Source organism: Mucor mucedo (assembly GCF_025094135.1).
Source record: "Mucor mucedo strain NRRL 3635 chromosome Unknown EV154scaffold_26, whole genome shotgun sequence".
NCBI classification, from domain to species: domain Eukaryota; kingdom Fungi; phylum Mucoromycota; class Mucoromycetes; order Mucorales; family Mucoraceae; genus Mucor; species Mucor mucedo.
Window position 1 is genome coordinate 34,428 of NW_026252310.1, and position 26,167 is coordinate 60,594.

Sequence of the window (26,167 nt, forward strand, 5' to 3'; positions counted from 1 at the left end):
AAGATGAACGTTAGACAAGCTACCGTAAGCAACACATGCAATTCGTTTTCTGACACTGCGGATACTAAGGCGTGTGTCATTCTATTATAGGTCGAGGACATGATTTACATTCAAAATTGTAACTTACTGGATCTTCCAGAGAACTACCAAATGAAGTATTGTAAGCATTGCTCACTTAGTGATTTCTTGCCCATTGCCTCTAAAAAATAAATATCTTTCTAGACCTTTATCACGCTTTATCTTGGCCTCAATTGTCCTTTGTTGCTGAAGACGAAAGTGGCAAGGTGGTTGGCTATGTTTTAGCTAAAATGTAAGTTTTCCCTGTCAAATTCAAAAAGAGAGACTTACACGGTAAATGATAGGGAGGAAGAGCCTACCGAAGTGCCTCATGGTCATATCACATCTTTATCTGTGATGCGTACTTATAGACGTTTGGGTCTTGCCCAGAAATTAATGACGCAAGCTACCATGCAAATGGCTCAAGTCTTTGGAGCTCACTATGTATCCTTACACGTACGTAAAACCAACCGTGCTGCCATCGGTCTCTACAGAGACACCTTGAAGTTTGAGTAAGAAAAAAAAAAAAAGGAGGAACAAAAAGAATTTGAACTGACTAGCGATTCATTTTATAGCGTGCATGATATTGAAAAGAAGTATTATGCTGATGGTGAAGATGCTTTAGCCATGCGTTTGAATTTGAAGGAACCTAAGCCTATCATTCGTGGTATTGTTGAAGAAGTGAACCAAGTTGTTGCTCAATAATAGAATTTTATTCAAGATTATCATCTAAAAACTTCTTGATTTGTTCCAACAAGTCCTTTTTGATCGATTCATTTACAGTTGCTGTGCAGCAATTTTTTTTTTTTATTATTATTTAATATATACAACTTAGTAATAGATACCATTGGTTTATTCAATTCTCTTCCTCTTTTTACAAAACAACAAAAAACAGAACTTACATTTACCGTGTTCTTGTACTTCCTTGATCAAATCTTCCATTGAAACATCATCAAGATTTCTATTGCGAATGGTTTCTTTTGAAATATTTCAGCCTCATATTCCACGCCACAAAGAAAGAAGAAGAAAAACTTACCGCGACAGTGGGCATCGAGCCCATCATTCCAGCCTGAATCAGCTAAACGTAAACGCAAAACTTGTAAAAGTCTTTATTCATTGGGTGAGTCTTCTTCTGCAATGAGAGGTCTGGTAACGTTTTACCTTTCCTTTTCACCAGACTCAACAAAAAGTCTATTCACGGCTGTCTTCATTTTCTCGGTTTCAGACATGTTTTCAAAAAAAAATAATTAAAGTGAAGAAGGGGTAGACAAGCCACACACACACACATGCTGTACCTCCTATCGTATTTATAACTAGTCGGACTTTTTTTGGTGTGAGGTCAAAGGCAAACACGCATCTAACCAAATTGCTTATGGTTTACAATGGATTTCATGAGTAGTTTCTCTTTAATCTTGTATAATCTGGTTGATATGATTTGGGTGTATGTCTTTGCGGATTAGCCTACTTCTTCTTAAAATGACAGATCATACTTTATACAGTAGGCGTAAATGTTGAGACCATTTTAAATAAAAGTACTCTATGGTATCATTCAAATCAAAAAGGTTAGTTAGTTCTAACCATTTTTTTTATAAAAAAAAAAGTGTATTCATTCATTTAATGCAGTTAATTTTTCTTAAAGACTATTAAACGCATTGTTCCCCAGAATTTGTTTGTAAAAAATCAGGCCGTTGAAATTCTGGGGAACAATGCCCTTAATACTCTTTTGGAAAACTTACAGCGGCTCCACCCCCAAAGTTCGTTTTCCAATTTCATAAATTCGCTTTTGTCGCAGCCCAAAGTTCGCTTCTTGATTGGTCAAAGTTCGTTTTTTGTAAATCACCCAAATTCGCTTTGGTGGCACCCAAAGTTCGTTTTCACGTCAGAAGAGTTCGCTTTTAAAAATTACAGGATTATGAGATAATGTTATGAGAGATAATGTTATGAGAAAAAAAAAATGTTATAAGAAAAAAAAAATGTTATGAGGAAAAAAAAATGTTATGAGAAAAAAAAAATGTTATGAGAAAATGTTATGAGAAAATGTTATGAGAAAAAAAAAATGTTATGAAAAAAAAAGTCACAACATATTATCTCATAACATTATCTCATAACATTTTTTTTTTCTCATAACATTTTTTCTCTATGAATTTAGATGTTAATGCTTTGCGTTGCAAAGATTGCAATGTTGACTTTAAGACTCATTCAGAGTTAAACAATCATAATTACCGCACTCATGTGGATAAAACAAAAGTCTTTATTGGTAATGGTAAGAACTGGACATTTAAATAAAACATGACATTTTTTTTAAAGAACAAATAGACACCATTATGGAAGTTAGCAAGGTTGATGGCAAATTTAATTGTCCTGAATGCTCAAGCAAGCTCAGTACTCCTACCACATTTAGCGCCCATCTTAAAAAAAAGCATAACGGCCACTGCAAAGCCATTTCAAAAAAAACAAAGCGACGAAGCCTCGAAGATAATAACAACGATAATTCTACAACCATATCATTGAAACATCGAAAGTTACAAAGCCTGAATCTAAATTTAGATGAAATTGATTCATCTCGATCTCCAAAAGCTCTTGATAAAAACACTGCTATATTGTTGGCATCTGGTACATCTTTAGGGTCAACTCGTGAAAAAGAGAATTCTATAATGTTGGCAAGAATTGGAAATTTGGAACCAATATCCATAGTGGGTGGAAGTGGTAAAACTTATCATTTTCTAAAATCGTCAGACAGCATAAGTGATGTGCTAACCGATCAACCTTCTGGTTCTTGGACCCTTCCAGCAGCCGATACAACAGTCATACAAAACTCTTCATCCTCAAGCGTTGACAGCCTTCTGGATCATATTATAAATACAAGTCCACTCTATAACCACTTATTTGATCAAAAATACGTGGAGCTTACAATGGAAGTTACAGAGTTAATAAACCAGGATTGGACTTTCTTTCCTCAGCTTAGGTATGTCACCTCGCAAATTTTTGCTGGGGCAATCCTAGTGAATAAGACATCAGCATTACTCTTGAATTGCATAGAATCATATGGAAGATCGAAGACCGTTGATGCACACCATGAGCGCAGAATTGGAACTGCAATGAATACATCCTCTTTTCCCAAAAAACAACCAAATTACGGATGGATTAATATTATTACCACTCACGAAGACGGAGCAACCAAACTAAAAATTGGCACAACGGTCAGTAATCTGTTGGTGACCTCAAGTATACGCATAGACAAAAACTCAATAACAAAGAATATTGTGGAACTAGGACCAACCACCAGTAATTTCACTGCAACACACGATACAAAAATCTATCTCAATATGGAATCATTAAGATTGGGAAAAGTGTTAGCGAAGGATGACTCAACAACCAGTATTGATGTAGGAAATTACTTCTATCAACTTAGACAACTCAGATCAAAATTTCATTGTTTATCCACATATACTTTATGTCGTTCATCCAGTACATTTGCATATGATATTTCCTACAGACCTTACACGATTTGGACCCTATGCGACTATGATTCTTCCCAACAAACAGACTCACAATCTCAATTGCTATCTCAACTGTTTCAAACAATCGCCACTTCAGTTATCAACAATGGCATATTGGCCCAAATCAAACTAGATGTTCTAAATGATCTATGTAGCAAATTGAAAAATGGAGCAATAAAATATACCATCCGTGAATTTATTGATCAACAAGAGAAATCATTTGCAGTCATCAACAATATGAAACTGAACCAATTACTCACAATTTTAGCTGATTCGATGACTACATCTATTAAAAATGCCAACGCAGTGGTGAACAGTAATTTTACAACACTTCTGCGTAAATAATACCCTATATAAGAAATCATCACTACGGTATACCGCTATTATTTTATTGGGTTGTTTCTTTAATGTATTTCATCTTATATCTTTGATTTGCATTGATACGAACAAAAATTGAATTGTAAAAACAAGTTGTAAATATTATATTATCAGTTCAAGGAAATAAAAACCCTGTTAATGAATACTAAATATACTTCACCAAATGTGGTAGCTTCATGACCTTAATAAACTATTCTTGAAATGCATTTGTTGTCCAGTGAATAATGGAATGAAGCTTGAGCTTGATTAAGCCAAATCTGATGGCTTTGTGGTATTTTGTCCTGGTAATGTCCACACCAGCAAATGCAGACCCAGCAATATTATTGAAAATAGAAGTAGAAGAAGTACCAAAGACACTATCAATAACAACAACAATATATATACTTGAGAGATCCACACCAGTTGGTTGTTCTGCAAGTATATCTTCAATGAGGTCTGGAGAGGCGAGCATGTAATACTTTTTCCCATTTTCTAACGATACTGCTATTGATTTCCAATTTCCAATCTTGCTTAACATTATTATTTTTTCTTGATCAGTTTGTGGAAGATCTAAGGCATTTGACGCAAGTAATACTCCCATGTCATTATCACATCGAGCTGATGTTGAAAATAAAGGACCAGATGAACCAGAATTTGAATCAATTTCATCTAAATTTAGATTCAGAACTAAATTGTTTGTTTTTTTGTTTGATTTTTTGATTATGCGCTGAATATAATTTTTTGGGCCTACTTTTAGACAAAAATAGACATATCTCAGGCTTCGTAACTTTCGATGTTTCAATGATATGGTTGTAGAATTATCGTTGTTATTATCTTCGAGGCTTCGTCGCTTTGTTTTGTTTGAAATGGCTTCGCAGTGGCCGTTATGCTTTTTTTTGAGATGGGCGCTAAATGTGGTAGGAGTACTGAGCTTGCTTGAGCATTCAGGACAATTAAATTTGCCATCAACCTTGCTAACTTCCATAATGGTGTCTATTTGTTCTTTAAAAAAAAATGTCATGTTTTATTTAAATGTCCAGTTCTTACCATTACCAATAAAGACTTTTGTTTTATCCACATGAGTGCCGTAATTATGATTGTTTAACTCTGAATGAGTCTTAAAGTCAACATTGCAATCTTTGCAACGCAAAGCATTAACATCTAAATTCATAGAGAAAAAATGTTATGAGAAAATGTTATGAGAAAATGTTATGAGAAAAAAAAATGTTATGAGATAATGTTATGAGAAAAAAAAATGTTATGAAAAAATGTTATGAGAAAAAAAAATGTTATGAGAAAATGTTATGAGAAAAAAAAATGTTATGAGAAAATGTTATGAGAAAAAAAAATGTTATGAGAAAATGTTATGAGAAAAAAAAATGTTATGAGAAAATGTTATGAGAAAAAAAAAATGTTATGAGGAAAAAAAAATGTTATGAGAAAATGTTATGAGAAAAAAAAATGTTATGAGAAAATGTTATGAGAAAAAAAAATGTTATGAGAAAATGTTATGAGAAAAAAAAAATGTTATGAGGAAAAAAAAATGTTATGAGAAAATGTTATGAAAAAATGTTATCTCATAACATTATCTCATAACATTTTTTTTTCTCATAACATTTTTTCATAACATTTTTTTTTCTCATAACATTTTCTCATAACATTTTTTTTCTCATAACATTTTCTCATAACATTTTTTTTTCCTCATAACATTTTCTCATAACATTTTTTTTCTCATAACATTTTCTCATAACATTTTTTTTTCCTCATAACATTTTTTTTTTCTCATAACATTTTCTCATAACATTTTTTTTTCTCATAACATTTTCTCATAACATTTTTTTTTCTCATAACATTTTCTCATAACATTTTTTTTTCCTCATAACATTTTCTCATAACATTTTTTTTTCTCATAACATTTTCTCATAACATTTTTTTTTCCTCATAACATTTTTTTTTTCTCATAACATTTTCTCATAACATTTTTTTTTCTCATAACATTTTCTCATAACATTTTTTTTTCTCATAACATTTTCTCATAACATTTTTTTTTCCTCATAACATTTTCTCATAACATTTTTTTTTCTCATAACATTTTCTCATAACATTTTTTTTCCTCATAACATTTTTTTTTTCTCATAACATTTTCTCATAACATTATCTCTCATAACATTATCTCTCATAACATTATCTCATAATCCTGTAATTTTTAAAAGCGAACTCTTCTGACGTGAAAACGAACTTTGGGTGCCACCAAAGCGAATTTGGGTGATTTTCAAAAAACGAACTTTGACCAATCAAGAAGCGAACTTTGGGCTGCGACAAAAGCGAATTTATGAAATTGGAAAACGAACTTTGGGGGTGGAGCCGCTGTATAACAATAACCAACAAGCTGAAATGTGGGTATCTACCTGATTTAGAGTTTGGTATAAAGTGATCGGCAGCCTTATTCTGTCTCTGCAGACGGCGCAAAAAAAACAACAATAACCGGTTAACCTGTCTTTAGGAGAAAGTTGTTGTTTGGAGAGTATATTATTCATGATGAGACATTTACTATACTGATAACATGCGATTTTTCTTTTTTTTGAATCTTACCAATGTGCCTTTCACTTTATCTGTCTCTCCTTACTGACTTTTTTTTTTTAAACAACCCAATAAATCAAATACGGTCACAACACACATACACACACTCAATAAAAAAAACCTTTTTTTTTCTTTTTTTTTCTCTCTCTGTCTCCTGTCTCTCACTCACATTAATTACAAAACATGCCTATTCTCGAGCTGGTTCCTGATGAGCCTACGACACCATTTTTACTCGACGCCACCAAGAAACCCACGTTGGAGCAACTGACACGAGAAGAGCACGAGGCACTGATGGATGCCATTGCGTCACAAATAGCTCAAGATCCCGCTTCAATGACACGACTGGTCCAAAAGTATATGGCTGTTGCGACAAGACGAGATTTCAACACAATTAATGTACAACCCCAAGCAGGTTTTGTTTGTAAAACCAGAGTGGTGACATCGAAAAACAAGAAATACCCTGTGAACACGGCTGTCTATATTAATATTTGTCATGCAGCCAGCATTCCTGCACCACCTTTATCGACGGAAAAAGAAATCCAGAAAGCATTGAATGCAGAACCTGATGCGTATTATAAAGTACCCTTAAATATGGGCAAGGAACGAGTCGATGGAGGTTTGTGATTTTTTTTTGAAAGAAAAGAGAGAGTTTTAGGGCTTACATGTGTCTGTTAGGTGCATTGATCATGGACGCTTGCATCCATACGCAACCTTATTTAAGGAGTGAAAGAGACCTGGATTTTAGGCTCTACATATTAGAATTATCGATGGAATATGTCGAAGAAATCGCCCATGTAAAATTAAGCAGAGAATTCACTATGCCATTGATTGCGAGTAAAGGAGCGATCCCAGCTCGGTTATTGCGAGTACCCAAGCCTTCATTGTTGACAGCCGTCAAAAGTGAATTAAGCATAAATCATGTGGAATGGAAATTGGAGCCCAAGATCAAGGTGGATAAAGAGAATGAAATGGTTAATGTGATTATTCGTATGCCGGATAAGGTAAGATGTGTGGCAAAAGCGTGTGTGTGTGTGTGTGTAAAATAAGTAAGCGCTAAATTTGATTATGCATTTTATTATTAGAATTCGTCCTCGTGGACAATTGATATTACAACCAACAAGATTATTTTAAATATACAGGGTAAATCGATGGATATCCTTTTGCCCAATGAAATCGATATTCATCATCCTCGTTGTAAGGTGGATTTTTATAAAGAGAGTAAAGATCTTGTGTTGCAGTTGAAATCACTGGAGAGAAGACAATACTTATAGTCAAATTAAAAAAAAAAAATTATCAAGTGGGGTAATTTACACGTCATTATTCTATTGGTTGGTAATTGACTGAATCCATTGGGTGTGCGTCAAGGGGTTGTTTATTTCCTATAAAAATGAAATAAAAATGAAATCTACCCCCCGCTTTCCCCTTTCCCTTTTTTCACTTCTACCCCCCCTTTATTACACATAATGACTGAAGTTGCTGCTGTCCAAGCCCCTACTACTACCAATAACGAAGTTGCCACTGCTTCTGGTGCCACTGCTACTGAAGAATACCAAGATCGCTTCTTGGAAGGCTCTCAACGTATTGTTCCTTATGACTTATTAGAAGCTCGTGGTAATGCTGACAAGTCTGACGACCCTGATGCTAAAGTATACAGAGAGGCCAAGGAAATGTTCCGTAAAGGTTATGAGCTTTGTATGACTATTCCCAGATCGCTTGAGGATGACGTTTTAGAGAAATATGAAGAAGACATCAAGACTGCATCTGAAACTATGGTCGATGCCTGGATCATGGACGATAAGGCTGCTCCCATGTCTGAACGTATTCTTATTCTTGGTCAACAATATGAAAAGGTCTTGTTAAAAAACATTCCTGAAGAGCAAAAGGAAGGTTTCTTTGTCAAGGATAGTCTTTTATTCTCTGCTTGGATTTTGTTGGTCGGAAGACAATTTAAGCATTGGTAAGAAATGAATTATTATTATATTTTTTACGTGTATGTGTTACCTGACCACTTTTTACAGTATCACCACATTATCCTTAGCTATTGATACTTATCCTGATCTCCCTGCACGCGTATTCTTCCTTCGTGCATCTTGTTATCTCTCTTTGGGTAAACTCAGGTTAGTTTAACATTATAACCCCTGCTTTTTTTTCTTGATTCTAAATAATTATTATTATTATTAGACTTGGTATTAAGGATTTGGAAAAGGCTTTAGAAAGAGACCCCAAGTTCTCTATTGCTTACTTTGTGCTTGGTTCTGTTTACTTATCCATGGAAAATGAGCGTGAGAATGCCATCAAGAACTACAAGTTGTACCTTCAAAACGGACACGCCGATACCAATGACTCTGTCCATGCACTTTATGCTTTATCCGTGCTTGTCAACCACAAGAAGAGAAAGAATGAGGCACATGAGTACTATGTCAAGGCCAAGTTGGCTGAAGAACGTTTCAGAGAGTTATACGGTGCACATACTGGCTTAAGCGAGACAAAGCGTGATGCTATTCGTGCTCATGAATCTGAGGCTGAGGCTCAAAAGTTGATCTCTTCTTATGCACCCAAGAAGCAAAGTGATCAAAAGATGCAACAATTGATCCAATCCGGTATCTTGAATAACTCTTACCCTCCTAACCCCAAGCATTGTTCTCACTGTAACGCGGCTCATGTCAAGGATAAGCCTGATACCCCTCTTTTAGCCTGTGGCGCCTGTAGAAGTATCTGGTATTGTTCTCGTGAATGTCAAGTGGCCGATTTCAAGACTTCTCACAAGGCTCAATGTAAACAATTCCAAGCTGCTAAGACTACTGCCGAACAAAAATAGACTTAATCTTCATTTACATATATATACACTCAATTCTCCTCCATTTTTTTTTTATATATAAAATATTAAAAAAGCACGCAAAAAAACTTGATAAAAAAAATGCAGTCGCATGCAAAACAAAATTAAGCATGCCAAGGGTTTCCCACATGCCAAGCAGAACGGAGATTATAAACAATCATCGCCCTTACTCAAACATGGAGTATCTCCATTTCCCCAGCCTTGAACTAAGGGGGAATGCGGGGTGCATATGGATCATCTACTTGATTGTAAAGTGTGATAAAATTGCATTTTTCATACTAAACAGTGGGTTAATGCAGTTACCCATGTATCAATAATTTGCATCTACAAAAAGGTTGTGCCTCATTTCGTAACACCGTAGCAAAAAAAAAAAAAATGGGATCGAAGCACTAAAAAAAACTATCATGCGGATTTGCGTTCTCTAAATCATTTCAGGCTTCCTGATAAACATTGGTGCGTTTTGCTCTGATCGACAAGACCTTCTCACATTACTTTCTTTTTTTATTCGTCCACCGTTACTAAGTCCACGTGCACATAGCCGTGCACCCCCCTCCGCGTTTCTCGATTAGTTAGCTGCGTACACCCCCAAGTAAGAGAGAGACTTTAGTTCACCTTAAAAAGCACATTCTAATCCCCGCTTTAAGTCTTTTATCAGTGGGTGAGCTTTTGTTTTGATTCCCCGACAATACGCACATATGTGGTTTGCTTTTTCCACCGTAATTCTTAAAAGACGTTAAACAAAGTGGTTCTCATGTCGTTAAACTATATCTCTATGAGCCATTTTACTGTTATAAACATATGGAAAGATATTCTCATGACAGAGGACAAAAAGTCAAAAAAAATAAAGAGATAACAGAATCTAGTGGCGTTCCAACCTTAATCGGGAAAAACTGCAACAACACTTTTTTTTTTTTCATTTTTTCGTTTTTTTCGTTACTCTTTTTACAAACAAACTGCAATGGACCAAAACGCGGTTTACCAATTGTTTGTTTCGACCTATCATCCTGATCCCAATGTTCACAAACAGGCTGAACTAAACATTAGAAACGTAAAACGCTTTTTGTTCTCTTTACTTCGGGGTTTTCGAACTTCTAACACGTCTTCTTTTTTATTTTTCAACTGATCTCTTTATAGATCGAATCTCAACCTGGATTCTTACCATTGGTATTGCAAATTCAAGCTTCAGAAGAGTTAGATTTAGGAGCTCGTCAGGCCGGTAAGATCCAACTTTTATTTTAGAAAAACCTCTTCTTTTTTTTTTGCTGTCAACTTAAAAGAAACGACGTGATAGCCGCTATTTATTTCAAGAACCGTGTTCATAAAGCTTGGGATGGATCCAAAGGTATTCTAATTACAGAGGACGATAAGTCTGTTATCAAGAGAAATATTCTTCACGCTTTAGTCACTGCACCTGCCGCTGTTCAGTAAGTTATCATGCTTTGTACCTTTTTAGCTTACATAAAAAAAACATTAAATTTTTGCCATTTGCCATTTTTTTTAGAGTGCAATTAGCCGCATCATTAAATAGTATCCTTACTACGGATTTTCCTGGAAATTGGCTTACCTTTATTAACGAGTTGGAAACATTTATGATCTCTGAGGAAATTCGTATTGTTTATGTTGGTTTGATCGCATTACGTGAAGTTGTCAAAGTATTTCAGTAAGTTATATAAAGGTTTTTTTTTTTTTTTGGGTAACGTCGTTTGTGTAGTTAAACAAAATGGATATTAGATGGAAATCATTGGAACGAAGAGAACCCCTACGACAAATTATTAAACTTACATTCCCTGCTATCAATGCTATCTGTAACAAACTTATCAATATGGATACAGTTGAAGCTGCCGAAATGTTGAAATTGGCCTTGAAAATCTATCATTCCAGTATTCAGGTGGATTTGCCCAAATGTCTGCAAGAACCCTCTTCTTTAGTACCTTGGGGTACGCTCTTCCTTCAGCTAGTCGATAAAAAGATTCCCAACGAGGTCTTACCTAGTGATCCCGAAGAACGCGAGAAATACATTTGGTGGAAGACCAAGAAATGGGCTTACCATTGTTTAAACCGATTGTTTGGAAAGTATGGTAATCCTGCCATGTTACCTTCCAGCGCCACCAAATACACTGCTTTTGCCAAATCATTCTCTTCCAATTTCGCACCAAATATCCTGCAAACTTACCTGCAACAGATCGATGGATGGATCAAGAAGGAATATTGGATGTCCAACAAATGCTTAGCTTTATCCGCTGCATTCTTTGATGACAGCATCAAGCATAAAACAACATGGAAAATCATTAAACCTCATACGGATACTTTGGTCTCTCAGTTTTTATTCCCTCAACTTTGTTTCTCGGCAGAAGACGAACAGTTATGGACAGAGGATGCTGTAGACTATGTCCACAAAAAAATTGGTAAACACTCACACACATTATCTTTTTTTCTTAAAAAAACTGAAGTCATTGATACGTTGTATCTTTTTAATATATATATTTATATAGATCCCTTGGACGATTTTCATTCCAGTCAAAGTAATGCAACCACTTTATTAATCGATTTGGCTAGAGATCGTAAAAAGCACACATTTATGAACATTTTGGGCTTCATCAATGACGTCCTAAACCGATACATGGAAACACCCGAGGAGCAGAAAAACGGTCGTGATAAGGATGGTGCATTATGTATGATTGGTGCCTTGGCTCCAGTGATCTTGGGAAATACGTCTGAGGTTGCCAACATGATGGAACCATTCTTCGTCACTCATGTATTTCCTGAATTCAAAAGCAGATTTCCTTACTTGCGTGCAAGAGTAAGCTATAAAAAATCACACTCGCATAAGTAATTCTCTTTTTTTTTTTAACCAATGTTTTTTTTTAACAGGCCTGTGAAATTGCTAGACATTTCAGTGATTTAGACTTTACAAATGAACAGGTAAAAAGTGAATATTAAAATCCAAAACGGGAACCGTGTAAATACTAAATGATTGTGTCAGAATCTTGCTATTTTATACCAAAATGTACTCGATTGTCTTCGTGACACTGAGCTTCCTGTTAGAGTACACGCTGCTTTAGCTTTACAACCCATGATTCGACATGCAAGTGGTAAGTAGACCTTTTGTTTGTTTAATTCTTGTGCCATGTGTTTACCTCCCTCGTTGTAGTTTGTGAAGCGATGGCACCCCATTTACCATTTATTATGCAAGAATTCCTCAACCTAACGAATGAAATTGATATTGATACGTTATCCAGTGTGATGGGAGAATTTGTGGAAGTGTTTGCAGAACAATTAACCCCTTTTGCAGTCCAACTCTGTACGCAATTACGAGATACCTTCTTGCGTATCATGGAAGAACTTTCACAAACATTCCACAAGAACACAGACGACGATGATAACTTTGATGGCGATGTGGATGAAGCAAGTGACAAAACCATGGCAGCCATGGGTGTCCTCAAGACCATCGGTACCTTGATCCTGAGTTTGGAAAGTACGCCCGATATTTTGCAACAATTAGAAAACGCACTGTTACCCGTCATCACCTATACACTTGAAAAACGCATTATTGATCTCTATGATGAAATCTTTGAGATCATTGATTCTTGTACATTTTCGGCTAAGCGTGTTACACCCACCATGTGGGGTGTCTTTGAACTGATCTATAGTGCTTTCAAGGACTCTGGATTGGATTTCATGAATGAAATGTTGCCTGCTTTGGTTAACTTTGTGTCGTATGGTAAAGACGTGTTTACTACCAATGATCATGTCAAGCAAATGATGTTTGAGATCATTGATACTGTCATGAAGAGCGACCATTTAGGAGAGGTGGATCGTGTCTGTGCATGTCGATTAATGGAATCTATTTTGCTCAACTGTCGTGGCTACGTTGATGTTGTAAGTTGTCTACCCCCTACGGTGGGGGGTTTTTCTGCAAAATTATACATTTACTTACCTCATCCTTCTTTTATACATATATATATAGTGTGTTGCACCTTTCTTAAATCTCGCCTTCCAGTACATTTTTACTGGTCAAATGAAGACAACGGAATTCAAAGTGCACTGTATCGAGGTTGTTGTAAACTGCATTTATTACAATCCTGTTTTAACCCTTCGTATCTTGGATGAAAACCAATGGTCGCAAGGTTTCTTTAGTCTTTGGTTCTCCACCTTGGATAAATTCTCAAGGTTTGTTATAGGATACCGTGTATGAAGTCCCCCCTTTTTTTTTTTTGGTTGCTCTAACTAGAATATTAGAGTCCATGATAAGAAATTAGCTATTGTGGCCATGTGTTCCCTCTTAAACTTGTCCTCAGATCAAATTCCTCAATCCTTACAATCTGGTTGGCCACAAATTTTGGTCAGTATTTCGGGGGTATTTGAAAGTCTACCTAAAGCTATTGAAAGTAAGTCGTGTTTAAGGCCCCTTTTATTTTAGCATGCTCTAATGTAACGAAAAAAAAAATGTAGATCGTGAAGCTATGGAAAAGTTGTATAGTGGATCATTTGAGGAAGACGAAGAAGAAGAAGAGGATGAGGACGAGGAAGCTGGTAGTGATGAAGAAGGAGAGGAAGAGGAAGAAGGAAGCGGTGAAGAGGAAGAAACCAGCGATGTTGAAGAGGAAGAGGATGAAGACAACGAAGGTATAAAAAAGCCATACATGTATCAGAAAGATGGTTAAGCTTTTGTATACTAAATTTTTTTTTTAAATGATAATAGATGAGGATGTTCAAGATGAGGACACTGAATATTTGGAATATTTAAATCAACAAGCTGCTAATCAAAACAATGAAGACAGCGATGTAGACGATGAGGAAGACGAAATTGCTGAAGAAATCATGTTTGAATCACCTTTGGATGATGTTGACCCTTACATTTGCTTTGAACAAGTCTTTAGAGGTAAATAAATGAATAAAAAAAACCCCAATGTTACTAACTTTTAAACTAGATATGCAACAACACAAACCCGAGTTTTATACACATTTGACAAAGGACTTGAATGCAGAAACACAAAACAATATCATGGCTGCATTAGCTGTGGCAGAACAGAATCGTAACGAATTAGCAAACGCATGAAAGAGCGTCGTCGAATAAAGTTTAAATAATCATTTCCAAATCTTGACTTTTTTTTTTTGTATGTGAACAAGCGAGCCTATGTTACTGGATTGATGACCCGAGTTATCTAGTAGTTACTATATAAGTATAGTAATGCCTGTTTGATGAGATGCGCGTATATCTAAAGGGCCTTATTATCTCTCCTTTCGTCTTTTATTCGGTGTATCTTCTTTTGTGAGATCTACACCTCCTCCACTAATAGAAGAGAAAGTTCTAAATTTAGTTCTATATCTTTTGAGCACATGGTACTTGTATTAGACAAATCAGATATATAATTGGCAAATGTTGTGTCTTGAAGCACAAATGTATTTTAAGACGCATCTAAACAATCCATCCTCTCCCCCCAGTCTAAAGCGACAGCGTATAATAAAACAAGTGAATAATTTTGTCAGCTGGACACGAAGCTAGTCAACTGAATTCTTTGAAATTACGCACGTTGTAATTAAGTAATCTCCCCCCACATCAAGAGATGAACAATCATTTCTTGTCTAAAAATGATAGTCCGTCAATATTTGCTTATATAATCCGCGCTATACCTAAAAAGGACTTGTGTTTGGTACAACGATGATTTTAATCAAAGCCCTGTTTATAATTTACTCCATGCATTCAATTATAATAAGACGAAGTATTGGGTTACATGCAGCTTTTTTTTTTAATGATCATCAAGTGAAGAAAATTCGAAAAAAGAAATCCAAAAATAATTAATTAATAAATCATCGTGTTCCAGATACGTGGTCATTTCTTGAGCGAAAAAAAAAAGTATTTTTAGCAATTCCTTTGTTTGATAAAAGGCTTACACTTTTAAAATAGTTGTGTGCTACAATCAGCCCATGAAAAGGTTCTGGTCCAAGAAAAAAAGGAGTGGTAGAATGGATGTTTTTACACGGTTATCACTCAAATCTTTTCGTTTGTGTACGGGAAAGGGAAAAATACATCATCAATGACAGTTACTCCGTTTGGAAAAGTCTCTGATTACCTAAGTAACTGCCACCCTCGGAGAAGGCGTTGTTTGAATTTTAAAAAAAGTATATAAATACGCTTTTTTCAAATGTTTGGCCTTTCTTTTCTTTTTTTGTTCATATAAAGAATATAATACCCTTCTTCTTTTTATATATATATTTAAAAACATGGTTCAAAAAGCTGTTCTCGTTACTGGTGGTGCTGGTTATATTGGTAAAAAGACTACACTTGTAGCTTTATTGTTTTATTCTTACATTTTTTTTTTTTTCTTTTGGCTGTGTATAGGCTCTCATACCGTTATTGAGTTATTGAATGCTGGTCGTGAAGTTGTTATTTACGATAACCTTGATAACTCTTCTTATGAAGCCGTTCGTCGTATCGAAAAAATCACTGGCAAGGCCCCTATTTTCTATAAGGCTGATATTCTCGATAAGAAGGCTCTTTTAGAGGTCTTTAGCCGTCATGCTATTGACTCTGTCATTCACTTTGCCGGTCTCAAGGCTGTCGGAGAGTCCACTCAAATCCCTCTCGATTATTACTACAACAACATTACCGGTACCATTATCTTATTACAAGCCATGAAGGAATCTAATGTCAAGAACATTGTCTTTTCATCTTCTGCCACCGTTTATGGTGAACCTCCTGTCATTCCCATTCCTGAAACCAGTCCTACTGTAAGTCTTCAAAAAAGAAAGTTATACACACTTGAATTTGAAAATCTCACATTTTATTCATAGGATGCCAAGAGCCCTTACGGCCGTACCAAGCTCTTTGTTGAACATATTATCCGTGATCTTTGTACTGCCGAAAAGGATTGGAACGCTGGTTTACTCCGTTACTTTAACCCCGCCGGTGCCCATCCCTCTGGTATTTTGGGTGAAAACCCCACTGGTATCCCCAACAACTTGATGCCTTTCTTGGCTCAAGTGGCTGTCGGTAAGCGTGAATTCTTGTCTGTATTTGGTGATGATTATCCTACCCGTGATGGTACATGTATTAGGTATATATATATATTCAATATCAAAGGTGGAAGGGAAGGGAAACTAATTTAATTTTTTAAATTAAGAGATTATATCCATGTTGTTGACTTGGCCAAGGGTCATTTAGCCGCCTTAAAGAAGCTCGAGGAAAACCCTGGATGCGTTGAATATAACTTGGGTACCGGTGTTGGTTCTACTGTCTTGGAGATGATCCATGCTTTTGATAAGGCTGTCGGTCGTGAATTGCCTTACAAGATTGTTGCACGTCGTGCTGGTGATGTTCCTAATCTTACTGCTGACCCCACTTTGGCTAACAAGGAATTAGGCTGGAAGGCTGAGTTATCTTTAGATGATGCTTGTAACTCATTATGGAACTGGCAAAGTAATAACCCTCAAGGTCTTGAAGGTTTCCCTGCTGATGCTCCCAAGGAGGCTGTCATCAACTACCTTTAAATGTTTACCCCCCCCCTTTTCAACCAACCACCCTTCATCAATAATACACTATTAAATCTCCATAGCATATAAACCCTTTTTTTTTAGTTAGAGAAAAAAATAAAATAAACAAGCTCTTTTTCAATCATTCGTGCGTATATTATATATAAAAAGGGGAGGGGGGGGGGATACATACATGGTTTAAATGCAAGGGAGTTAATCTATCCTGTCGGTCGCATTTCTATTTTACTTCGATGAGCTTCAAGAACGGATCCTCCGAAATGACTTTTAATTCATCTTGGCCGGGTAAAGGCAGTGAGATTCGATGGGCGTGAAGCATCATTCGAAATGTATCCGTGTACTCAGTTTCATAATTAAAATCACCAACAATAGGGTGTCCAATATGTTTTAAATGCACTCGTAACTGATGTCGTCTACCCGAAATGGGTGATAGGCTGAGTTGGGTCACAGGAATCGTCTTTTCTAAGCCTGTTTTCTCCTCCTTATAATGATAGAATCCTCGCTTCAGCACCTGAATCTTTGTCTGTGCTGGCTTTCCTGAACTCAAAATCGTCATACGAAACTCATGATCGGGATCGTCATCGATGGGCTGATCCACAAAGTATCTAGACGTAAGAGAAGTGAGTTCTTTCTTCCCTCCTTTCAAATTCGTTTCTTTCTTTTTCTTTTTTTACTCGTCTTGTGCTAAATGGCCATTGACTAACGCAAGGTAGGTCTTTTTAACAGTGCGATCGCGAAATAGTTTACTGGCGGCAGCCGCTGCTTTTTTGTTTAAGGCCAGGACGAATAAACCCGAAGTTGCAAAATCAAGTTGATGCACATTACGAAACTTGGGGATCTCAGGAAATTGCTCCTTCAACATGCTTTCGACTGTATTGAGAAAGAGAAGAGATTAGATTCCAGTCATGGATCGACCTTGATCTCGTTTTACCCGTGGCGCCGGTTGTATTTGGGTAGTTTTGTATTCTACAATCATATGGTTTATTAACGATAAACCAGTTTTCATCACGATATACAACAGGTAAAGGCTCCATGATTTTTTTTTTTTTGGGTCGACCAAAGAAAAAAGACAGCGAGAATTATTTTGCATTTTTTTTTAATGAGGAGTGTGACTACAAGCATGTAAACGAACAAGGAATAATTTATGATACCTTTTTCCATACTTGAGTAATGTTTGCCTACCTTCGTATGCTAAATCTGTCATGATTGGATGCTTGTATAAAGGAAAAACAAAAATTGTATTTGCAGGAGTAGTATATACAAATCTTCAGTGTATTAACGCCTATAAAATAAAGCCTTGATTTATACAATCTGGCACAATGTAATTTCACCCTCTTTTTTTTTTTTTTCAACCAAACGCAGCCACCTTACGACTTTAACCTATAGTTATTTTCCTGACGAGTGTTTAGGTGTCAGATTGTTTTTTTTTTTTGACAACCATGCATATGGAAGAATTTTTCTCGGGTTTATAAAGCATTAGTGGATAAATGGCACCGTCCGTGTGTTTCAAGTTAAGCATTGTTGTTCTAGTGTAATAGTGTAGATATATACATGCATATATGCAATCTGAACACATGTTTGGCCTTCTTTATATTTGTATCAATGAGATCCAGCAGTATTACTGACCAATTATAAAGCAGTCGTAACAATGCTAACTTTAGGCAATAAAAATTCAGGTACACCACAATGATTTTTAAAAAAAAAAAGCTTTCCCCAGTATGGTGGATAATATGATGCATGAGCGTATTGTGTACCCTTCATAACAAGTTGAAGCTTTTGATTTTAGAAACGATGGTGGATGCATTTATCTGAATGTCTGGCTTTTCGTCTGACTAAATAATAGTAGCAGTTACTGTCTTCAGCGACAAAGGACACTCTTCCCTGTTCAATAATAACATTACCTGCTGGTATCCATCATCCTTGCTGTAAAAAATTCATGCGAAACAGACATATATAAAAAAAAAAGGGCCACACGGACTTAATTTTAATTAATATTTATTCTTTATTTATAATATGGGATGGCGTGTTTTGGATTAAAACCCGTTTGACAAATGTATAAGTGCGAGGGGGAGGGGAGATGGGGGAAAAAGGGGGGTGAGTTAAAATATTTATAATTCTTTTTTTGTTCTTTTTTAGATTTGAGCGTTCAATTTACGCAAGATGTCAGCACGAGCTTCAGGGCTCAAGTTTTGCATTAATTGACTGAAACCTTCCACAACAGCCTCTTGATCATCAGCAGCAAGAGAGACGATTTGTTCTTGAAGTGCTTGACTCTTCAACTTGGTGATACGTTGTTCAATCACACTAGCACGCTTTTCAAACCATTCAGCAACAAGTTGATCAGCATCATCATAGACAGCAGCTTCGTTATCGTTTTCAAACCATTGCTTGACAAGAGCACACATTTCCTCACGAGACATAACGTTCTTGGTGGCAGACACGATCTTACGGAAAGCATATTCCTCAGAAAGTCTACGACGTACACGCCAGTAAAAGTATTGACGAGCGTTAGACCATTCAAGAGGCTTACGGATCACACCCTTGGCCTTCATACGACCTGTACGATCATGAAGATCTGCAAATTGGATAGAGATCTGTTGATAGACAGGCATCAATTCTTGTTCACGTGCTTCGATTTGGAGCTTAAGAGCAGCTAATTCCTCATCGGTCTTGCCTTCCTCCAACAATTGCTTCTTCAAGGCAGCATAGGCAGGATCAAGACGTTCCATAGTAGCCAAAAGAGCAGGCTTACGGTACTTGATCTCAACAATACCCTCGGGTTCAAGTACACCACCACGTGCATTGACATCAGCGTACATCTCCATCATATCTTGGTTGATGGTAGGATCTACCACGACCCAAGCACCACCACGAAGTTCACCGTTGGGGACAATGTAGACAAAGACAGGTTGCTTGTAGTTACTAAGAGCATCCACAATTTGAGCACCGTACTTGAGCACTTCGTGATACATATCACGTTGTCCACCGGAGAAACCACGCCAGTTAGCAAAGACCATCAAGGGCAATTGTTCACCCTTGTTGAAATCGTTAATGGCTTGAGCAGTCTTGTAAGCAGAGTTAGGATACCATACACCACCGGCTTCCATGAACACTTGTTCAGTTGAATCAGCATTGGCAGGATCAGCAGGTACGATATTTTCAACAGTACGAGTTTCAACAGAGACAACACCCATAGGGATACCACCTAAGCGAGCACGACCAACGACGACAGTACGAGCCCAACCACTCAAGGTTTCCACAAACGAATCTTGATCGAAGAAACCGCTCAACCATTTACCATTTTCACTCTTACCGGCCAAGAAGAAACGAGGGTCGGAGGGACCCTTAGGGGGACAATACTCAATGGCACGATCAACGGGATCAGTACCCAAGCGCATAGTAACGGGAGCGTTCTTGACATCGGGAACAAATGAAAGCCATTGCACAATCTTGGCAATACCTTCCAAATCATTTTCGGCGGTCAAATGAGAAACACCGTTCTTGTACATGATTTGAGTACCACCCAATTGCAAGTTAGAGGTATACACTTCACGACCCAAGACCTTGTTCAAGGCAGGAGCACCTGTTAAGATAATAGGTTGACCCTCGTTTTGAATAGTACGTTGACCAAGACGAACAAGGTAAGCACCAATACCGACAGAACGACAAGTAACCAAAGTGATGGTAAAGATATCGTCATAGGCACGAGAAGTGGCACCAGCAATCAAACCAGATCCCTTCAAATTCTCAACACCAAGACCGTCAGTATGACCAATCACATCTGTGATACGAAGACGTGTCTCTCCTTCATCTTGAATTTCTTCCACAATCACACTCTTGGCATCACCTTGTTGAACAAGCGCTTCATGAGCAGCAGGGGTCAAGTAAAGGTACTTGAAACCAGCAGTGGGGTTTGTAGGGTCCTTCCAGGCAGCACTGAATTGACCAATTAATTCTTCAGCAAGACCAATACGAGCACCAGAGTTGGCAGACAAGTAAATACGAGGGATACCAAGTTGACGAGCAAGTTCAGAGGCCTTGTAGAACACTTGATCTTCAGCAACACCAAAGGAACCAATCTTGAAGGTGATATCGTTAGCAATAGCAATGATACGACGACCACTGGGGTACTCGGGGGTACGCACGGTCATGATCCAAGCGACCATACCCACGGTGTTGGTACCGGGAGCACGATCAATTTCTTGAAGTACATCATCTTCATCCAACACCAATTCCTTGGCCTCAACCAAATGACTGGGTTGCTTGACAAGAGGGTTACGCTTGCAGAGTTGAGTCCATTGGTTTTGGATAGATTGACGGAAGAGTTCAGGGAAATCATACACGTAAGTGGTACCCATCAAATGAGCCTTGTAACGACGAGGTTGGAGCCATTCCTTGGTAGGATAAGGAGTGGATAAAGGTTGCATGTGCATGGGACCAGGAATCTTATTGACGGATTTCAAGATCCAACCACTCTTTTCGGTCTTAACTTCTTGATACACCTCCACCTTCAAGATGAAACCAGAAACGTTATCCACAGCGAAACGCATAGGAATGATGGGAGCATCAGGACGCTTGGATTGCACATTGAAACGAATTTCGGCACCGGTCACACGAAGTTTCCAAAGACGCTTACCGTGACGATCCACAAAGTCCTTCAAGGCATGTTCTACCTCATCTGCCTCAATGGCAAATGTAGGGATAAAGTTGATGAACAAGTGGTTACAATCCGAGTTCTTATACTCGTGGCTGACAATCTCAAGCGTATCCAAGATATCAGTCAAGAGACGATCACTCTCGGAGATCAAATAATCAGCTGTACGCATCGAACTCTTGACACGACCAGGACGAACCAACGCACGAATGAAGAAACGACAATCTGAAGGATTTTCCTTAGCAACAGCATAGTACACATGCATCTGACGGTTCTCAATGAAACAAGGCTTGATCTCAAAGTTAGAGAGACGTGCTAATTCAAGTTGATAAGCCATGGCTGGTTCAATATGACGAATAGTCTCATCTTCTTGATAGTTTTCACGTTCACGGAAAGTGTAGTAATCAGGCCATTGGTTTTCACGACATACGACCACGGAAAGACGACGAAGATGAGCCTTACGGAAAGCATCAGCGTTAGCAGTAATCATCTCACAAATCTTGGTACGGAAACTAGTATCATCCATTGTTTCATCAGCACGGACAGCAATGTTCAAAATGTTTTCCATACGATCTTCCTTGGGTGACTTGTTAGCCAACATAGGGGGGAGGGGTTCTTCTTCAAAAGCGGTCAAGATACGAGGTAACTCGGAGGAGAGATCAGCTAAGGAGTTACAAGCGGTCATGGCACCGGTACGTACAGGCTCTTCTTCGGTCTTGTTCAATAAGAAGGTCAAGTCAGAGTAAGAAGCAATACGCTTGTTGGAATCAATACCGTTAGCAGCGGTTTGCAATAAGAACTTCCAGGCAACGACATAGGGCTTATGCTCCAAGTTGTAGGCAACGTCCAAGATCTTGTAAGCATGGTAAGAACGACGACAGTAGACTTCGATAGCAGCTAAAGCGATATAAGGATCGGCGTGATAGAAGAAATGAGGCAAAACATCAAACACATTGAACTTGGTGTCGATCAAATCCTTGAAAGCATCATAACTGGGGGTACGGTATTCGGAACCACCACCGTAGACAGACTCAGTGACGGAGCTCTTCAAGATTTGATACATTTGAGCTTGACGTTCTTCATAAGAAGGTAATTGACAGAGGATCAAAAGTTCACGAGCCTTCAAGGTCACCTTTTGAGTAGCACGACTTTCCAACTCGGACAAACGCTTCAAGATGGGTGTGAAGTACTTGTCAAGAGCAGCACCGGTACTAACGGGGTTCACAATATCGAGCAACAATAAAATCAAGTTGTTCTTGATATTGACCTTGGCGTGGGATAAAACCACAGCAACTACCTTGTCCAAATCATCCTTGTTTTGATCACGAAGCGACAAGATGACTTCTTCATCACGTTGTTGGTTGAACAAGATCTCGACATCGTAGTATTGTTCCATAAGTTGCACATAGACACCATAGGCATGTTCCTTGAGTCCGTTTCTGAAACGACTAAAGATACTAGATAAAGGAGCAATAGCGTTTCTGAAAGCAGTGGCTTCTGATTGGAGTGTGATATGGTTACGAGCAAAATCCTCCACCATCTTTTCGAATTCGACAGCAGGGAAATCACGCTTAGCGGCACTGGCCTCATCAGCCAACTTATGGAGTGAGTTCTCTAAACGTTGAGGGATACGACCGGATAAAACAGATAAGACAGCGGTCATCTCAGAGTAAGGTAATTCGGGATCGCTCAAGATATCAGCGAAATCCTTAACCACGGTTTGTACAAGTGCTTGTGTATCATAACCTTGTAAAATGTTCTCCAATACATTCTTGGTGTCGGTGAAACGTTGGATAGGTTTGTCACCCGAGATATGGGGTTCGCCAAAGGCAGGGACGGCTCCGTTGAAAGGAAGTGCGTGCTTGACACGGCTAGGATCGTCCAAGGACAAAATACCAATGATATCACCGGCTTCCAATGTAGCACCGGCTTGCTTAATGAATTGAACATGACCATCTTCAGAAGCGATCAAGGGCATGTACATTTTCATGACCTAAAACATTCACACACACGCACATGTTAACATTACATTTAATAAAAAAATTAATTATTGTAATTACCTCGATTTCAGCATAAGCATCACCAGCCTTTAAATGATCACCATTTTCGAGCAACAAGTTGACAAGTTTACCAGGAGAAGGAGATCTTAATTGAGTAGGATCACTTTCCTTTTCCAAAAGACAAGTCTTACCATCCACCATTAAACGTGTGGCTTGCACTTCATCACGAGAATAAGTGGTATGCGACTTTCCATCAATGGAGATCAAAAGACCGCCATCGGATAAATCACGAATACCCACTTGAGTCTTGGTACCGTTCAAGTACAAGGTATAGACACCAGGAGCAGAACGTGTGACGGTAAAGTTGTAACGAATATCATCATAGATGAAATCAACGGTAAAGACAGTACGAAGACTTCCTTTACTGGGGATTTGACCCTTCTCGAGGGATTGCTTGTATTGTTGGATACACTCCATGGAGGCCATATGAGCTTTTGTAACAGCACCACAGAACACAGCCAACATTGTATCGGGACGTTCAGCTGTTAATTTCTTGGAGATCAACATGTCTAACCAACCGGTATTGATAGTGTTATCTTCGAAATCGGGGGTCTCGAGTAAACGAATGATGTATTCGACGGTGGTACGGAAATCACCACGAATGGACAATTCCTTAAGAGCGATGACCATGTTCTTACGTGATTGTTGACGGTTCTCACCATAAGAGAAAATATGACCGAATTGAGAATCAGCATACTCGTGCAAACCACCAGCAGAGACAACGGAGAAATAACCCCAGACGTTCGTACTGGATCTGAAGTTGAGTTCTTGCATGATACCAGAGGAAGGCTTGAAACCAGCATCGGGGTTCTCAGCGGTAATACGACAGGCAATGACATGACCCTTGGGGGTAGGACGACGATGACTGGTGAGGGAGGTAGCATGTTCAAATCCGAAATCGATACTGGAAGCACTATTGGGTTGAACACCATAGAGGACACGAATATCACGAATACGATGCAAGGGGATACCCATAGCAATTTGAAGCTGAGCAGCAGGTAAATTGACACCAGATACCATTTCAGTGGTAGGATGCTCTACCTGCAAACGAGGGTTTAATTCCAAGAAATAAAACTTTTCATCGTGATGACTATAGAGATATTCGACGGTACCAGCAGAGACATAACCGACCAATTTACCAAGTCGAACCGCAGCCTTTTCCATTTGTTCAAAGATCTCGGGTTTGGCAATGGTGACGGGAGCTTCCTCAATAATCTTTTGATGACGACGTTGAACGGAACAATCACGACCGAATAAACTGATGGCGTTACCGTATTGATCTGCCAATAATTGTACCTCCAAATGACGAGCATTACCAGCTAATTTCATGATAAAGATAGGGGAACCGGGAATCTCACCTTGGACTTGAGCAAACAATTGTGTAAAGTTGGCACCATCATGAGCCATACGAATACCTTTACCACCACCACCTTCAGAGGCCTTGATCATAACGGGGAAACCAATCTTTTCAGCAGCAGCTAAACCTTCTTCAGCACTCTTGACACAAGCGCTTTGGTAGGCTGCATCGGGGACAATAACGTGACCTGCTTCATCCAGTTCGGTATCTGTAATACCATCACCACTCCAACCCATGGTAGGAACTTGAGCACTCTGTGCAACAATGGTAGATGAAATTTTGTCACCTAATGATCTCATAGCAGAAGCAGGAGGACCAATGAACAAACACTTGTGCTTGGATTTAGCGAGCATTTCAGGTAAACGAGGGTTTTCTGAAGCATGACCCCTTTTTTTACAATACACATCAGTTTAGCAAAAAAAATTTGTTTTATCATCACAGCCAAAAAAAAAAAAAAAAAAAAAAAAAAAAAAAGTGGGGAAGCACTTACCAACCAGCCCAGACAGCATGGACAGCTGTTCTTTCGGCAACGTCAACGATCAAATCAACATTAGCGTAATTGTTATTGTTGGATCCACCGGGTACTTCAACAAAGTTATCGGCCATACGAATATATTCAGCATTGGCCTTTAAATCCTCGGGTGTGGCCATGACGGTGAATTCAATAGCTCTTTCGTTACCAAATGTTTCATAGGCCCACTTTCGAACGGAACGGATCTCCTTCATGGCAGCCATACCATTGTTGGCAATCAACACTTTGGAAATCACAGTGTGACCTTCGTGTGCTTGGACAAAGTCTTTGACGGGTCCTTGAGGAGCAGCATCAATTGTATTACCACCTAAAATAATAAAAAAGAGTTGTCAGTTTGGCAGCAAGGGTAGGGCTTTTTTTTTTTTTACTTTACCTAAAAAGTGACTAGGTAAGGTCTTGTGTTCCATAATTTATATATATATATGTGTTGTTGTTGTGTCTATATGGTATAAAAAGAAAAAGAGTAGACGCTTTTAAATTTCAATGCTGTTTTTAATTTTTTTTCTGCCCTCTACAAAAAAAAAAAAAAATGATTCAAACAATAAGAAAAAAGTGTTTTTTTTTTGCGTCCCCCATTTCTTTTCTGGGATGGTAAGTTTCAAAGACGAGAAACGGAGATCGAAAATCAGCCAATCATAAAGTTTACCTCACCCCAACAAGCTGGGTGTTCAACTTTACCAAAATATCTTCTTTTACAAAAGTGTTGTTGGACTTGGGTGAGTTGGGGTTTGGGGTTTAAAAAA

General features: G+C 38.0%; 11 protein-coding genes across 11 annotated transcripts; 7 read left to right on the forward strand and 4 right to left on the reverse strand.

The window, feature by feature from the left end:
* Nucleotides 1-3: 3 nt before the first annotated feature.
* On the forward strand, nt 4-762 carry EV154DRAFT_537110 (acyl-CoA N-acyltransferase; the record flags this gene model as incomplete). Its single annotated transcript, XM_051604186.1, has 5 exons — nt 4-24; nt 91-160; nt 223-310; nt 363-569; nt 633-762. 5 exons carry the CDS (start codon nt 4-6, stop codon nt 760-762), a joined length of 516 nt encoding a protein of 171 aa, XP_051459653.1.
* Nucleotides 763-870: 108 nt separating this feature from the next.
* EV154DRAFT_561463 (uncharacterized protein) lies at nt 871-1,286 on the reverse strand (the record flags this gene model as incomplete). Its single annotated transcript, XM_051605676.1, has 4 exons — nt 871-887; nt 960-1,034; nt 1,094-1,164; nt 1,219-1,286. The coding sequence occupies 4 exons, from the start codon at nt 1,284-1,286 to the stop codon at nt 871-873; spliced, it is 231 nt and encodes a 76-aa protein (XP_051459654.1).
* A 1,095-nt stretch (nt 1,287-2,381) lies between these two features.
* EV154DRAFT_417183 (uncharacterized protein) lies at nt 2,382-3,377 on the forward strand (the record flags this gene model as incomplete). Its single annotated transcript, XM_051595776.1, has 2 exons — nt 2,382-2,578; nt 2,762-3,377. Coding segments are annotated over 2 exons (813 nt in total), but the record flags the coding sequence as incomplete, so codon positions are not given.
* Nucleotides 3,378-3,383: 6 nt separating this feature from the next.
* Nucleotides 3,384-3,902, forward strand: EV154DRAFT_417172 (uncharacterized protein; the record flags this gene model as incomplete). The annotated part of the gene is made up of 1 exon (XM_051595773.1): nt 3,384-3,902. One exon carries the CDS (start codon nt 3,384-3,386, stop codon nt 3,900-3,902), a length of 519 nt encoding a protein of 172 aa, XP_051459656.1.
* Nucleotides 3,903-4,697: 795 nt separating this feature from the next.
* Nucleotides 4,698-4,908, reverse strand: EV154DRAFT_502180 (uncharacterized protein). The gene has a single exon (XM_051600772.1). The coding sequence runs from the start codon at nt 4,878-4,880 to the stop codon at nt 4,713-4,715; it is 168 nt and encodes a 55-aa protein (XP_051459657.1). The 5' UTR covers nt 4,881-4,908; the 3' UTR covers nt 4,698-4,712.
* A 1,656-nt stretch (nt 4,909-6,564) lies between these two features.
* On the forward strand, nt 6,565-7,874 carry EV154DRAFT_155630 (pre-RNA processing PIH1/Nop17-domain-containing protein). Its single transcript, XM_051594130.1, has 4 exons — nt 6,565-7,110; nt 7,170-7,495; nt 7,577-7,634; nt 7,694-7,874. The coding sequence occupies exons 1-4, from the start codon at nt 6,678-6,680 to the stop codon at nt 7,705-7,707; spliced, it is 831 nt and encodes a 276-aa protein (XP_051459658.1). The 5' UTR covers nt 6,565-6,677; the 3' UTR covers nt 7,708-7,874.
* A 287-nt stretch (nt 7,875-8,161) lies between these two features.
* EV154DRAFT_417155 (uncharacterized protein) lies at nt 8,162-9,312 on the forward strand (the record flags this gene model as incomplete). Its single annotated transcript, XM_051595772.1, has 3 exons — nt 8,162-8,451; nt 8,513-8,611; nt 8,676-9,312. The coding sequence occupies 3 exons, from the start codon at nt 8,162-8,164 to the stop codon at nt 9,310-9,312; spliced, it is 1,026 nt and encodes a 341-aa protein (XP_051459659.1).
* A 950-nt stretch (nt 9,313-10,262) lies between these two features.
* EV154DRAFT_502187 (armadillo-type protein) lies at nt 10,263-14,449 on the forward strand. The gene is made up of 14 exons (XM_051600773.1): nt 10,263-10,378; nt 10,465-10,546; nt 10,622-10,754; nt 10,832-10,990; nt 11,062-11,735; nt 11,823-12,130; nt 12,202-12,252; nt 12,314-12,422; nt 12,482-13,209; nt 13,298-13,500; nt 13,570-13,718; nt 13,783-13,956; nt 14,033-14,212; nt 14,262-14,449. The coding sequence occupies exons 1-14, from the start codon at nt 10,289-10,291 to the stop codon at nt 14,387-14,389; spliced, it is 3,168 nt and encodes a 1,055-aa protein (XP_051459660.1). The 5' UTR covers nt 10,263-10,288; the 3' UTR covers nt 14,390-14,449.
* A 1,121-nt stretch (nt 14,450-15,570) lies between these two features.
* On the forward strand, nt 15,571-16,767 carry EV154DRAFT_388479 (UDP-glucose 4-epimerase; the record flags this gene model as incomplete). Its single annotated transcript, XM_051595071.1, has 4 exons — nt 15,571-15,601; nt 15,674-16,062; nt 16,126-16,388; nt 16,455-16,767. Coding segments are annotated over 4 exons (996 nt in total), but the record flags the coding sequence as incomplete, so codon positions are not given.
* Nucleotides 16,768-17,041: 274 nt separating this feature from the next.
* Nucleotides 17,042-17,683, reverse strand: EV154DRAFT_537114 (pseudouridine synthase; the record flags this gene model as incomplete). Its single annotated transcript, XM_051604187.1, has 2 exons — nt 17,042-17,426; nt 17,496-17,683. The coding sequence occupies 2 exons, from the start codon at nt 17,681-17,683 to the stop codon at nt 17,042-17,044; spliced, it is 573 nt and encodes a 190-aa protein (XP_051459662.1).
* A 1,116-nt stretch (nt 17,684-18,799) lies between these two features.
* EV154DRAFT_600967 (acetyl-CoA carboxylase) lies at nt 18,800-25,979 on the reverse strand. The gene is made up of 4 exons (XM_051607197.1): nt 25,798-25,979; nt 25,383-25,731; nt 23,536-25,279; nt 18,800-23,468 (listed from the first exon to the last, which is right to left on the reverse strand). Exons 1-4 carry the CDS (start codon nt 25,829-25,831, stop codon nt 18,954-18,956), a joined length of 6,642 nt encoding a protein of 2,213 aa, XP_051459663.1. The 5' UTR covers nt 25,832-25,979; the 3' UTR covers nt 18,800-18,953.
* Nucleotides 25,980-26,167: the final 188 nt, after the last annotated feature.